The following is a 15,237-nucleotide window of genomic DNA, read 5'->3' as shown; positions in this document are numbered from 1 at the left end:
TGAATTTTATTATTTCTTCAAGGTTCTTCACATACGTACACCTTAAGAGATATCAAGTAGGTGTAACACGTTCTCAAAAAATTAGGGTTGGCACGCAGAAGAATTTTGACCAGAGATTTTGCTGGTTTTGGCACGCACTCACAAAAAGGTTGCCCACCCCTGGACTAGAGCTCCATTTCTTCTGGTATGTGGTTTTTGCTAATGAGAAACCTGATTATAAGGTAGCCTACATTACTCTGTAAATAGCCTCTGTTTTGTTTCTTCCCCCTCTCAGGAAGCTTTTGGAATTTTATATTCTTAAAGTTATGAAATTTTACCAGAACTTATCTCCGTGGCTCCTTTTTTAAAAAAATATTTTTTATTTCAGAGAGGACGGGGAAGGAGGGAGGGAGAGAGATAGAAACATCAATGATGAGAGAGAACTGTGACCTCCTGGTTCATAGGTCAGTGCTCAACCAAGAGCCATGTCAGCGGGGCCCCATGGCTCTTTTTGCCTGAAGATATATTTCTTTAGTTTAGGGATATTTTCTTTTATTCTGTATTTATACCTCTTTTGACTTCTCTCACATCCTGGAACTTTTCCTAGACAGATGGTTAGCCTTCTGAGTCTGTCTGTAGATTGACTTTATGTTCTGAATTTGGGGATATTCTATCCGTTTATCTTGTGCATCAGCAACCAGGTCTTCAGCAAGGTCAGTTTTATTATTCTCTTCATCCCGAGTTTTTATTTCAGAGTTTATCATTTAAGTGTTTAACCTCTTTATTTTTTTTATTTTCTTTGTATAGCATTTTATTATTTTATAGGTGTTCATAAATCTGTTCGATAATTTGTATTATGGATTTTTTTGTATCAGTTTTGACACATTGCACATAATTTTTCAAGAAAATCGATTTCAAATATAATAATATTACATGTAATAAACATTAATATTTCAAGAAAAAAGATTTTAAATATAATAGAAGTAATCCTGTTATTTATAGATTTTTGATATTTCCTAACTTTTATAATATTATACTATGTTAGTACAGTTTTGGTAATATTATATTTAAAATCTGTATTACGGTTTTTAAAGTATACTTTTTTCTGTCTTGAACTATATGTTATCCATGATCATTTCTATTGGCCTTTTTTCTCTTATGCTATTAGTTTTCTTCAAATGTTTAGTGATGCATTATTCTGTATTAATATTTATGAGTGAAAAACTACATATGTTGGTCATTTTAAATAGCAATTTGCAAATTGTGAAAGTCGATTTCATCCACAGCTATCCTTCTCAGGAAACAAGAACAATTGGCACTAGCATATTCTCTGTTTTGTATCACCTCTGTTTCTGAGCCCATATTCCCGCCCGCCCCCCCACCCCCCCTTGCTCTTGCTGCTTTGTGTGCCACTCCCAGTTCTCTGCTTGGGAATCCCTTTGCCTCTGGTCACTGGAGGATGGCAGGGCCAGTGAAGGATAGGAAGGAAGGAAGGACCAGAAACCTGAGTGGGCGGGAGAATGTAGTTTAGGATTCCGCAGCTGTGCAGAAGGGGGAGGTTTGACATGCGCCCCCTTGTGGTTTAGTGGTGCTGCTCATGCTGGTGGATGATTGGAGGATGATAGCAATGCTTGAGAAAGCCTTATCTCTTTTTCTCATGTGATTAATTTACAATGGGTATTTTTCTGGTGTTTTTGATTTTATATTTATAATTTTCTATATATTCAAAAGTTATGCTCATATTCTGCATGTTTAAAAGTTACGCGAATATGCTATTTTTGCATTGTCCACTTGAACTTACCCAAAATTGATGTGAAAAAATAGTGATTAGTCGGTTTATTGGATGAAAGGGATGGCTTTTTATTTTTTAAACAATTTTCTTAAGTGAAATGTTTTCTTAATTCATTTGACTTAATTATATATATGGCAGCCAGAAGGCAAATACAGATAACTAGAGAAATCATGTGAAATGGCAGCTACATGAGCATTGGGATACTGATCGTATTTCTTTGGTTTGTTTATTATGACAGAGAAAGGCATTTGAAGAAGAAAGAGCCAGCTGGTTAAAGCAACAGTTCTTAAATATGACTACTTTTGACCACCAGAATTCAGAAAATGTGAGACTCTTCAGTGCCTTCTCAGGAAGTGAGTATTTCATAAGCTCTTTAATCTGAAAATGCATGTAAAAAGTACTGTAAATTATTAATATGAAACTTTGGAGAGCACCAGTAAGAGCTTCCTAACTAAAACTAATAAATCAACTTTAACATTTTATTTACTGAGTCAAATGGGAATGACAGGAGGGCTGTGCATTCCAAAGACAACTTTTGTGTATAATAATGTCAAGTTTTTGAAAATTTACTACAAACAAATATTTTTAAAACAATCCTTTTAAATGTTTGTGACAAAGATTACGGGATGAGCTAGACTCTCGTTCTGTCTCACACCTTACTCAGAACTACAAATAATTCATCACAGTTAACCACCTTCACTATATTGCCTTTTTTTGCCCCACAGGTTCTGACCGGGACAATCTTACAGTGCACTCAAGACCACGACAGAAGCCCTATAGGGTGTCTAATGGGTCTCCAGTTTGTACCTCTAAACTCACAAAATCTCTTCCTGCTTCTCCTTCAACTACAGACTTTTGCCAGACGCGTTCCTGTGTATCTGAACATAGGTATTGGTCTATAGGTCATCTCCTCACATATACATAACATCGCTAGAGTTGCATTGCTGAGGAAAAGTTGGCATGTTTGTAGTATTAGCAACAGTAGAGGCTTTGGAGAGGAATTCAGTAGATGGACTCATTCATTATGCAAATATTTATTGAGTATCCATTATCTATAGGCAACTATTAAGCAGCAGGCATACAGTTGTGAATAAGGCATATACAGTCCCTGACTTCTGGGAGCTAAATGATATAATGTGGTTCCTTTTATTTCACATCTAAAATACAATTTAAAATTTAAATACAATTTATGTACAGGAATCACAATATTTTAAGTACTTAATTTTATTAACTATAAGGTCATTGTTTGATAGTTTTTGTAGAGCACATATTTAGAGTTCCTTTTCTATGCCCGTTCCATTGGTGTTGAAGGGCAGAGCACCACTCATCCTCATCCTGCCTGGTAAAGCGGATCAGTACCCAGGATGATGGGGTCGAACAGCTGTCCCCGTCCCAGGAAACCCACATACTGCTATTAACTGCTGCATTTTGGGATAGCCCTCTGTCTAAGGTTGTTAAATTCATTTTCTGAGCTATAATACCAATTCTTTAGCTCGCAACCTATTCCAAGATTAGCTTTCAACTAAGCAGCTAGACCATTGCTAGTGCTGCAGAGGAGCAGAAAGGAGCTGTGGGCTGCGTGGGAAAGTGTGCCGGCGATCGCTGTCCTCTGGAAGGAGACAGTGGCCCAGGGCCTGCCAGTCTGGCAGGCGCCTTAAGAAGCCTGCAGCCCCGCAGCACACTGGCCTGTGGTAGTGAGAGGTTTGCATGGAGCGAAGTGCTGAAGAAGGCAGGAGCCCTTGAAACAAGAATGTTAAATAGATGAATTTTAAAACAAAAAAATGAAGCATTTAAAAGGACAAAACACTCTAACTTAAAGTCGACTTTTGAAAGGATTAGGACTCTAAGTAAATATTGGGGCAAAGAAGAGCTGAGGGCCCTCCCGGCAAGTGTAACGACCCTGAGGTGAGGACACTAGTGTTTGTGGATGTGAGTGTAGTTAGCAAACAAGACCAGGAGGTGGAGGGGAGGGGTCATATCATTTAAGGCCCTGGGTGAGTAGATTGGGATTAAAATGTTACTATGTATAAATTCAAATATATATATAAACTAAAGGCCCGGTGCATTTATGCATTTAGTGGGGGGTCGGAGGGCCCTCAGCCTGGCCTGCGCCCTTTCGGGCAGGGCATATGCCTGGGTTTCGGACTTGATCCCTAGTTTGGAGTGTGCAGGAGGCAGCTGATCAGTGATTCTCTCTTATCATTGATGTTTCTCTATTTCCCTCTCTCCCTTTCTCTCTGAAATCAATAAAAAATATATTAAAAAGTCGTTTAGTCTGTATTTGTAGGTCAGATATTCTAAGGGCAATGCAAAAGCATTAGAGACTTTTAAGCAGGAGAGTGAAAAAAAATTAAGTTTTAAGAATATTACTCCATATTATGTAGGAAACATTCTCAGAGTCAGTGATATAAGCTGGGAGACTCAGTTAGGAGGCATTAGTGGAGCAGAGGTGAGAGACGATGGTAATGTGGAACGAGTGTCAGAACATGAAGGTTGAAATGTTTGGATTTAGGATATATTTTGCAGTTAGAGCCAAAAGACTGAGTGATGGGTTGGCTATGGGCAGTGAATGTTTATTTAATTTATAATAAAAATAATGTAAGCTTAGAGTATTTTCTTACATAGAATGTTATTGAAACATTGGCATTTGACCAATCAGAACTATACATATAAATTTAGACATAAATTCTAGTTACCACTTACAAATAATACCTTTTGTATCTAAAAGAGAACATAGGATAGTTGCCCCAATTGTTTTTACATATTTTAAATTTTTACCTTTTATATAACTTTTTTTAGTTGTGAAATATTTGACAAAAATATTTCTTGAAGACATTGTTTTATGTTTAATAAAAGTCCAATATTTAGTACCTACACTATAGGGCAGTGATGGCGAACCTATGACACGGTGTCGAAGGTGACACACGAACTCATTTTTGGTTGATTTTTCTTTGTTAAATGGCATTTAAATATATAAAATAAATATCAAAAATATAAGTCTTTGTTTTACTATGGTTGCAAATATCAAAAAATTTCTATATGTGACACGGCACCAGAGTTAAGTTAGGGTTTTTCAAAATGCTGGCATGCTGAGCTCAAAAGGTTCGCCATCACTGTCATAGGGTGTTGTGAAGTTAAGTGTCAATATTTGTTAAAGCACTTAAAACAGTACTTGGTCCATTGTAAACCTTTAGGAACAGGCCATAAAAATAAAAATAAATGTAAACATAAAAAGATTATAAAAAGACTTTTCTGTTTCTTGTACTCCAAGGTTTTACACTATATGACATCAATCACATAGAAACAGAATTTTGAACTTAAATTCCATTAAGCTATTCATAGTTACTGGCCTGGGAGGAAAAAACATAGGAGAGAGTTGTGTAAATGGCTATCAGTTGCAGCTTGATGTAGTTCTTGAAATTTTATATTAGGTGGTAAATTTGTGTTTTTGCTCCTGAAGCACCTTGGATCTGGGTTTTGTAATAAATAAGGTTACAGCAAAGTAATTAGGAGTATTTGCAGCATCCTCATTGCTCCTTCACTACAGGATGGAATTTTACATAAAGGCTGTGCCTGAGTTCCATGCAAAGTAGCTCTGTATTAAGTTGGAGATTTCAGTTGATCATTGACCTTATCTGAGATGGCAGGGCTTCTGAGGGCTGAATTATATGCAAGTTACTTTTTTTGTTGTTTAATATATTTTATTGATTTTTACAGAGAGGAAGAGAGGGGTAGAGAGTTAGAAACATCGATGAGAGAGAAACATTGATCACCTCTGCCTCCTGCACGGGACTCTTGGGAATCGAGCCTGAAACCCAGGTTACATGCCCTTGACCGGAATCGAATCCAGGACCATTCTTCAGTCCGCGGGTCGCTGCTCTATCCACTGAGCCAAACCGATTAGGGCCACAAGCTACTTTTTTTAAAAAGCAATTTTAATTATGTTTTTTATTTCACTTTTTATTATTAAAGCAACTTAATTTTTTTTAAGTTTGCCACATTCTAAGATCGAGTTGGTAAACCAAAGTCAGAAAATATAAACATGTAGGAAAAAAGTTTTTGTGAAAAAAAAATTACATAAGATACTCACTTGATAAAAATGTATTGTTCTTTGGTTCAACCCCGTAGATTTGAAAGTGATCAGTTAACTAGATGTGTTTGATTTGAGGCTGGTTGCAGAGTATATCTTTCAGATTGTATTGCTGAAGGTGGAAGCTGTGTCTGTGTTCAGACACTAAGGTTGTTGTTGCCTGACAGTTAATTGAGTACTGTTTGTTACGTGCTTAGTGCATGCTAACTCATTTAGTTCTTACCCAATCCAATGAGAAAGGTTGTGTTATTATGTCTGTTGTACAACAGAGGAAGCTGAAGAACAGGGAGGTTTAACTTGCCAGCTCGGGTATGGACTGGACTCTTAACACCTGTGTAGGTACTTGTTAAGGATCTGTGTGGGTGAATGAATGGGTGGTTGAAACCATGCTTGAACAAATGGGCAAGTACTGAAAGAAACCACAGAGAGATTAGAAAATAGTGACAGAAAGATGGGGATATGGGAGACACTGGCTTTCAAAACCCACATGTTCTCTGTCTACCTTGGGCTTTAGTTGGGCAGTGTGCTTTAGAGTTAGATTAAAGAGATAAATAAAATAGAGGATTGGATAAAAGTGAGTAATTAGGCCATTTTGGAAGACTTCTTTGTTCTTCTTGATCAGTATGTCCTCAAAATTTACTCCATGGGACAAGGAATCAGCCAGCCTTTCGACATTAAGGCATATCAGAAACACAGGAGGAGGTGATTATTAAGATCTACGTTTCTTTCCCCCTACAGTTCAATCAATGTGCTGAATATGACTCCAGAAGAGACTAGACCAAATCAGGTTGGAGGAGAATGTGCAAATCAGAAATGGAGCGTGGCATCGAGACCCGGGTCACAGGAAGGTTGCTGTAGTGAGTGCTCCTGGACCTCCACAAATTCTCATGTAGAAAAAGATGGTTTGCCTTAGTCATGTGGACTGGGACTTTTTTCATTAATATGTACATCAAATTGCACATCTAAATTGAAACAGGGTGTGTCATAAAGTCGGTCATCTCTAATAATTTAAGGTGGTCTGAGTTGTTTGTTTGGACTTCCTATTTTTCCCCCAAAGAACTAAAATGTTAAATCTATTTAAAAGGATATAAAGGTTTGGATATGTATTTTTAGTAACAGAAGCATCTGGTTCTGTGAATAAAGGAATGTATAGCTGTTTGGATGGAAACAAAAGCACTAGAGTGAGTTTCCTCTTATAGGTATTAAAAATAGCACTTTTAGTAAATGGACTGTTGTAAATGTTTAATTTTGTCCCATATATAGTTGGCATTGAGAGTTTAGCCTTTACTTGAATGTATACTGTAGATTTTTAACAAAGCAAGTTCTATATTTATTATGTTTAGTGTGATTTGAAATTTGTTCTTTAATGTTTTAAATAAAGTGAAATTTATGTATGTTTTGTACATAGATATACATGATTATGTTAAGAGGCTTTAAGATCGAAAAGTTTTACACACCCATAATTATAGTATTTCATGCCAATAAAATTTTTATTAGTGGGATTTTGTTTACAAGTGTATTAGAGACATTGCCACATTACGCTTAAGAATTTTTTGAACTCATTAGAGCAATAAATACTTAAAAGGTATTCCATGAAGCTAGTTCTTTAGATAATTAACATTACATACATTTTTGAGACTTCTACAGCATTTGATTTTTTTAAAAATATATGTAGGATATAATTTTTCAAAGAAGTATTGATTATAGAGTAATAGAGGCAAGACAACAAAAGTACCTTTGAATAAAGCAATTTAAGACTATTGGCTCCAGATATTTGGATAATAGGAGATGTTAAGATATTTAAGATGCTTGGATGCTGATATTTTCTTTACTAGATGGGTACCAGTGCTACACCAGCTGTACCAGCTAAGGCTGTGTATGGTTGTCAATAATTTTTCAATGATGCCACTAATGTTAAGGAATTCTGACAATATACAAACATCAAATTTTATAATCCAGATGTTTTCTGGACAGACTAGTGTCATGTCATTTTCAGAACTGATTGCATGTTTCTTCATATATATTGTTATTGATAGTAGTAATAATAATACATGCAGACCTAGGCTCTTTCCAGGATTCTCATCAAAAGTTTAAGTGCCTAACCTTATTTGTCTGTACATAGAAACCGGCACAGATCCCATCCTTGCTAGATATTGTAGTTTAGGCCCATTTCTAGCAGTTCAAACACATGTACTCACCCTGTATGGCTGTTCCATTTAAATTTGTCATGTTTAAAACACAAAGTATTTTTGTCATTCATTCACTATATCTTATATATATATATATATATATATATTCACAACTCTTTGGAATTGTGTCACAGCAGCCATTTTTTTCTGGGTTAATAGAATAACATCGAGTATCTTACAAGATTTATGTATCTACTTATGAGAAAGTAACCACATACTTACAGTCTCAAAAAATCTAGCTCTTGCCCTGGCTGGTGTGGCTCAGTTGGTTGAGCATCTTCCCATGCCAGTTCTATCCCTGGTCAGGGCATATGCCCAAGTTGTGGGCTCCATGCCCAGTAGGGGGTGTGCAAGAGGCATATGGTAGATGGTTCTTTGTCATCAATGTTTCTTACTCTTCCTTCTCTCTAAAAGTCAATAAACTATTCTTAAAAAAATCTAGCTCTTGAACAAAAGTAAATTAGTCACTCACTCCCTTTAGTTTGATGCATGGTCATTTCTTTATCATTTAAAACACTAAAAATGATACATTTCAGAAACAGTACCATATTCCAAAGGAAACAATGGTTGGGATATAGTTCTTTTGCCATTGAGCAATAATGACATCAAAGAAGAGCAATCAAATTTTTAGTCAATGATGTATTTGTCAAGAATTCCCCCCCTCCCCAAGGGTTTCCATGTTACACTTTGCCAAAAATAAACATTCTAATTTTTGTAGTAACTCTTACTTCAGGGAGTATTGCATTCCATGACAATGGATTGCTACAAAGCAGCATCTGTTTTATTTTGTTTCCATTTCAAAATTGGTTGAATTCTCATATTGAAAAAAAAAAATTCCTTAAGACTTACCTTAGCCCTGGACGGTTTGGCTCACTGGATCGAGCGTCGGCCTGGGGACTGAGGGGTCCCAGGTTCAATTCCGGACAAGGGCATGTACCTTGGTTGCAGGCACATCCCCAGTAGGGAATGTGCAGGAGGCAGCTGGTCGATGCTTCTCTCTCATTGATGTTTCTAACTCTCTATCCCTTTCCCTTCCTCTCTGTAAAAAATCAATAAAATATGTATTTTTTTAAAAAGACCTTAAAAACTAAGGTATGCAAGAAACGGTATAATGAAAGCCAGGTTCACTGTACTTGGATAAAAGCATAGATCTGCTAGAAGTTGTGTTTTGCTTAATAGTGTTAATTTTGCTGTACTCCACATTCCAACTCCAGAATGATTCCCAGTCACACTAAACTTCACAGGATGTGGAAGTGGCTGTCATATTGGAAAACTGATTCCACACATAAAACTCCTAGGATTTTATTTTCCTTCCTTTTCTAAGTATTTGCAATATAGTAATAATACAGCTGCACGCAGTCTGAGGTTCACCATGATTGGACAATGGTTCTACAGTATACTTCAGCATGAAATGTTTTCTTGTTTACCAATATGTAAACCTGAAATATTTTGCGCCTGAAGTTTTTTACATGGCATATCCATTTTGAAATTTTAAAGCATAAAAGTGGCAAAGAAAATTTAAGAGAAAAACTTTATTTCCTACTCTTAAATTTTTGTATCTTCAATTTATGATGAGAAATTTAACGGAAGAACCATGCCAGAAAATTCAAGATTAAAATTTAACTTAATAAATATTTTCTTGTAGAAGCAATGTATTAAATGTTTACATTCGTAGAACAGTACATATTAAATTATTTTCCTTGTAATACTGCTAAAATACTATAGTTACTTAGAGTTCCATGTTGCCTACTTATTGGACTTGTTGGTAAGCTTGATTTCTGTGGGGAACTGTATTCTACGGTGCATGGTGAGAAGAAGAGCCCTGGAATCCAGTCATGGCCTCCCCTGGTGGGTGGAGCAGGAGAGGTTTTGCAGCGTGGACTCCCCAAGCCCTATGAGTTAGCTGGCCCCTTGGGTGAGTGCCCCGTTGAAAAAATTTATGTTGCTCAATGTAAATCATGCTCTTTTTTCTAAATAGGATTTAAAATAAGGATGGGTCATGGAAGCCTAGTATATACCCTTTTCCAGGTGTTTGTCTTAAATTTTTTTGTCAATCTCATGATAAGCATTTATGAAGTACCTGCTGATGTCAGGACCTATTTCTACATCCCAGTCTGTGGGGATCGGCAGACAGATAAGCACACTCCCTGCCACTGAGAATCTGGGAGTTGGGTGGAAGACTAGCTATAGAAACCGAAGTTGTAAGAACAATGACAAATGCCCTTCAGACATTTCCTGTTAACAAAACATGGACTGATGGTTCTGCTCCGGGACTTACATAACAGGGATCTGGCTAGGCTTCCATTCCAGTTAGTCCTGGCGTTATTTCCTATGGGAAGTACTACGGAATTGATATGTTACTGTTTTGTTTTGCTTTTTCAACAAAATTTTGACCTGCAAAGCAGTGTAAGATTTTCGGCCCACAAAAACATGTTTTGTTATCTATAAAGGTTTGGGCCATGTAGATAAGGATAATGAAATAAGTTATTCTAGTCATTTTCTAAATACAGTGTTTTTTCAGGCTAGATGTAAAAGTGGAGTGGACTGTTGATAAAACGTTTATTTTCAGAAATTTTGACAATCTTGGTCCCTGGCATATGTCACCAGTTTGGCAAAAATAAACAAAATTCTCTACCAAAAAAATAAAAAATTGCTTGATTTATATAAAAACTTCCACCTGGCTGGTTAAGAGTTAAAAAATTTTTTTCACATTTACAAATAACTAATTCTGGGGTCTTATGAGTTATTGTAATGCCAGTGATACATAAAGATCTGCAACTTTCATATATTTTATGTTCAGAAATAATTATACCCAGTATGATGCTTAACACACAGGAAATACATAATATTTGTTGATAAGAAATATAAAATGCTAATGAAACAAATAGCAAGTCACTTTATTGGCATAAACAGGCTATAAATGTCAGGTTAAAACCCTAACTTTTCTCAGGAGAGTAGGACCTTGTGGAGTATATTTCCAACCCTATGTAGCTTGGTTTCCTCCACAGAGTTTTAGGATAGATTAGGCCATGGTACAAATAAACACAAAACTGGTGTGGCTCAATAAAAATTTAATTCTTGTTCATGAAATGCTCAATATGGATTGGGAAGTCTTCCGCCCTCATTATGACACCTGGAACACGTGACCCCAACATCGTCAAAGTGGGGGAGGAACCAGCGGGCACATGGAGTTGGATGTCAGGCCCTGACCTGAAGAGACATGGTTCCCACCTCCATTGCTTCACTAAGAACGTGGGCCTGTGGGCCCCACCTAACCACAAACAACACTGGGAGGGAAAACAGCTACTTGGTGACCAATGACAGCGTTAACACGTTGTAGTTGATGCCTGATATTTCATCCATTCAGTGACTTATTTAAAAAAACAAAAGAAAAACAACAGTAAAACATAGCACTCTGTGCAAGGGATTTATTGCTTATTAAAGGCTTCAAATATTTTTAATTTTTATAAGGAATGTAAGACTCCTTTACCTTCTCTAACCTTTTCATAATTTCAAAATATTTTACAGTGCATAAACACACATTTCCTTTTGATCCAATAACTGTGAGAGATTATTAACTGATTTTAGAGCTGGTAACAGACTTCAGATGTTGTGATGAATCCAAAGTCACATAGCTAGTAAATGATAAAACAGCAGAACTTACAGCCCCAGGCCTGATTTCTAAATTTCCGATGTGGTCCAGACTGCTACAGTGCTTTTTGGAATGTTTTTTCAAGTGAAATTGCTCCATTCTTAACCCCTCATCTGCCACCCTATCATTTACACCAAAGGTATTCATCATGTGGTCCATGTGTAAGACTCAGCCTTGTTTTGTGATGGTTACTATGGCAATTTTATTCAGAATTGGACCTAATCCTGTCAAAATTAGGACATTAAGGCTCTCATTGAAATACTAGTTTAGTAGTAAATAATACTCTAAAGGTCACTGAATGATCCAAGATACACCCGGACAGCCTGCTTTTTCTGCCTCGGCAAGGTTAGTGTGTCACTGTGGCCCTCCATGACTACAGTCACAGTGACCACTTTGTTATGTCCAAAGGTCCAGCAGCTTTCTATAGCTATTTCACCTTCCAACAACTCCCTAGGTAGGAGCTATGATTATACTTACTGTACAGATGAGAAAACTGAAGCAAAGAAAGGTAAAGGAACTTGTCCAGTGTCACACAGCTAATATGTGATGGAGCTGGCTTTTGAACACAGGAATTGTATGAAAATTATGGTGTGTGTTCTCTCCTTAATATGTTAGACATCTATTTAATAGCAACACAAATGGCCTTACATCTATAGCTTTCCCTGATTCTGTAAGCAGGCAGTCACCTCTCTTCTCTCAGAATTGAACTGTGGCAAGCCAGCAAGGACATGGCATACTCAGCCCCAAGGTGGGCGCCATATGTGCCAAGCCAGCTCTGCCAGGTTTGGTGAGCCTCAGAGGGGGTGGTAAAGGATTGAGAAAAGACAGACAAGAGAAAAAAGCTGGGTCTGGGTGGGACGCTGTCCTCTCTGATAGAGAGCTAGCGACAACGCCACAGCCTGAAAGTCGTGTCTTTATTTTATAGCCAGATTCCACGGGGCAAAGTAAGGGCGTGGTCACAACATTCTCCCGGGTTTCGAATCTACTCAATTACATGCATCTGGTCAAACTTTGTTTATTTGCTGCAGCTCCTGCAGCCCATATCACTTAGCCATGTGGGACCACAGGTTCACGTTCAGACCATAGATTCAAGCTGGGACTTGCACATGGCCATGAGAGGACTGTGCCCTCTCATTAGTCCGAGGCTTGAACCTGTCCAAACACCGTAGTCACTCTCCACATAAAGAATAAAGAATAACTGTCTTTATTCACTCTTCAAATGTTTATTGAGTACCGGTTAGGACTGCAATGCTAAACACTGGTTTGTAAGCAGTTTCTCCTGTGCCTTTGCTAATTTTTGAATCCTTTTGCTTAGTAAGTCATGGCCATGAATATAACAGCTTTTTGAGCCTTTTCCAGTGAATCATCGAGCCTAGGAGTGGTCCTGTGGACCCAGAGAGGTCTGGGCTAGAATACTGAGTTCTGGGAATCAAAACATAAGTGGTTATTAAAGCTACTAGTGGCCCAGTGCACAAATTTGTGGACATTGAAAGGAAATTAATTAGAAGAAATATTTTAATATCACTATTTGCCCTTTATAATAGAAGTGTCAACCAAATTCACAATCAACACTGACAGATCGAAACACATGTGTGCGATTGGCGCCGGCAAGAGCTTTATATGTATAGCACATGCGCAAGTCAACTTAGCCTTTTATATATACTAGAGGTCTGAGGCTTTAGGTTTGGGCCGGGGAGGAGCCAGCCAGCGATCATTGATGGCAGCCCAGGCCTAACATCTCAGCCTGAGGCTTTAAGCTTGGGCCAAGGAGGAACCAGCCAGCAATTGTTGATGGTGGCAGCGGTGGGGAGCTGGGGGTGACCTGGCCCAGGGCTAATAACTCGCCAGAGGCTTTAGGTCCGGGCAGGGGCCATACCAGCAATTGGTGTGAACTACAGAGGAAACACCTTTTCTGACTGCTGACTGGCTAAGCTCCCTGTATGCCAGTAATATTCTTAGTAACTTGGGTAATGAGAGTCCAAATAGGTGATCTAAAAGAAAGAAAGAAAGAAAGAAAGGAAGGAAGGAAGGAAGGAAGGAAGTAAGGAAGGAAGGAAGGAAGGAAGGAGGAAGGAAGGAAGGAAGGAAGGAAGGAAGGAAGGAAGGAAGGAAGAAGGATGGAAGGATAGAAGGATGGAAGGATAGAAGGATAGAAGGATGAATTTTTTCAGGGTAAAGGGACTGGAGTCTGTGTTGATGAAAACATCTTGGTGGCTGCCATGACTGGCAGTGGCTGCAACAGTGATGGGGCTGCGGCCTTCCCCTGATCAGCCTGGTTGACTCCCACAAAGGGAGGCCAGACTGTGACTTAGGCCCACTCTCCAAGGGGAGCAGGGAGCAGGTAGTAGGACATCCCCTAGGTCTCCCAGTATGTGATAGGGGGCAAGCTGGGCTGAGGGACCCCCCCCCCCCACCAGTGCACAAATTTTTGTGCACTGGGCCTCTAGTATATATATAAAAGCTAAGCGATCGGAACAACTGGAATGACTGGTCACTATGACACACACAGCGGCGGGCCAACCTCTCTCGGCCCCTCCCCCTGGCTGGCCAGCCCCGACCCATGCACGCATTCATGCACTGGGCCTCTTTAGTCAGTTATAATAATACATCTTTGCAAATTCTACTCCAGATTGCACTGAATTTCAAGTGTTTTCTCAATGTCTTTGAAAATATTCTCACCTGTACTTCCATGTCAGCTATTGATAGAAGCTAATTCTTCTGTCACTTCAAACTTGAAATTGACTCCCCAAGAAACAAACAACCCTACACACACACATACACACACACACACACACACACACACACACACACGGCAGTGTAAGTAATAGCTATTGACTCATCAAGAATCAAGAGTCAAGGAAAACCACTTTCCTTGGTTTTTTAAATTGACGACTGATGTTGCTCCCAATGTTCTCAGTTCTTAGAATAATTTGTTCTTACCAAAAAGCTAATAGCCTTAAGCAGGTTCATTTTTTTTAGCTGCAGAGATTAAAGTCTTCAACTCACCATCAGTAAACAGCTTTCCTTGCCTGGCTAACAAATGAACTTCTTGAAAACTTAGTTTGGTTGCAGCCTCATTTTCATTTTTTGTTTTTATGAAGAAATTCTGATACCATAGGATACCCATTTTAAATTTTCTAATTTTTCAGACCACTGCTTCCCATGAGTTGGAAATACTGTGATGAGTGCTTATCTAATAATGACAACATACGTTGTGTTCTTTCAACACAGCCACAGTTGTCATTGCATAATAAAAATCAGGCTTTGATATGAAACTTGGTAACCAAATTCCACTGTGCCTCAAGAGTACAATATGAAAAATCCACTTTTCTCTTCTTGTTTGGTCATGATGGCTAAGCACAGGTCATAAAAATAATTTTAAAATGTCACTGTAAGGTGAAACCTGTGGCACCAAAACATTGTCAAATTATCACTGTGATTTGCAGTCCACAGTTACAACTGAGCAGCAGTGCAAACAATGAAAGCATCACAGACGGCTCCTGTCACTATTATTCAACTCTGCCAAGAGCAGGAA

At 38.2% G+C, this 15,237-nt stretch overlaps 1 protein-coding gene across 3 annotated transcripts in view; it reads left to right on the top strand.

The window, feature by feature from the left end:
* The window catches only part of SSX2IP (synovial sarcoma, X breakpoint 2 interacting protein), a 36,676-nt gene extending 29,227 nt beyond the window's left edge, over positions 1–7,449 (top strand). For all 3 annotated transcript variants that reach the window (XM_015572121.1, XM_015572120.1, XM_006776248.2), the window contains exons 12-14: positions 2,010–2,124; positions 2,497–2,659; positions 6,600–7,449. In XM_015572121.1, the coding sequence (XP_015427607.1) occupies positions 2,010–2,124; positions 2,497–2,659; positions 6,600–6,774 (453 nt within the window). In that variant the 3' untranslated portion in view covers positions 6,775–7,449. The remainder of the gene's footprint in view (positions 1–2,009; positions 2,125–2,496; positions 2,660–6,599) is intronic.
* Positions 7,450–15,237: the final 7,788 nt, after the last annotated feature.

This window comes from Myotis davidii, unplaced genomic scaffold (genome assembly GCF_000327345.1).
Source record: "Myotis davidii unplaced genomic scaffold, ASM32734v1 scaffold162, whole genome shotgun sequence".
NCBI lineage: Eukaryota > Metazoa > Chordata > Mammalia > Chiroptera > Vespertilionidae > Myotis > Myotis davidii.
This window is presented reverse-complemented; position numbering and strand designations above follow the sequence as displayed.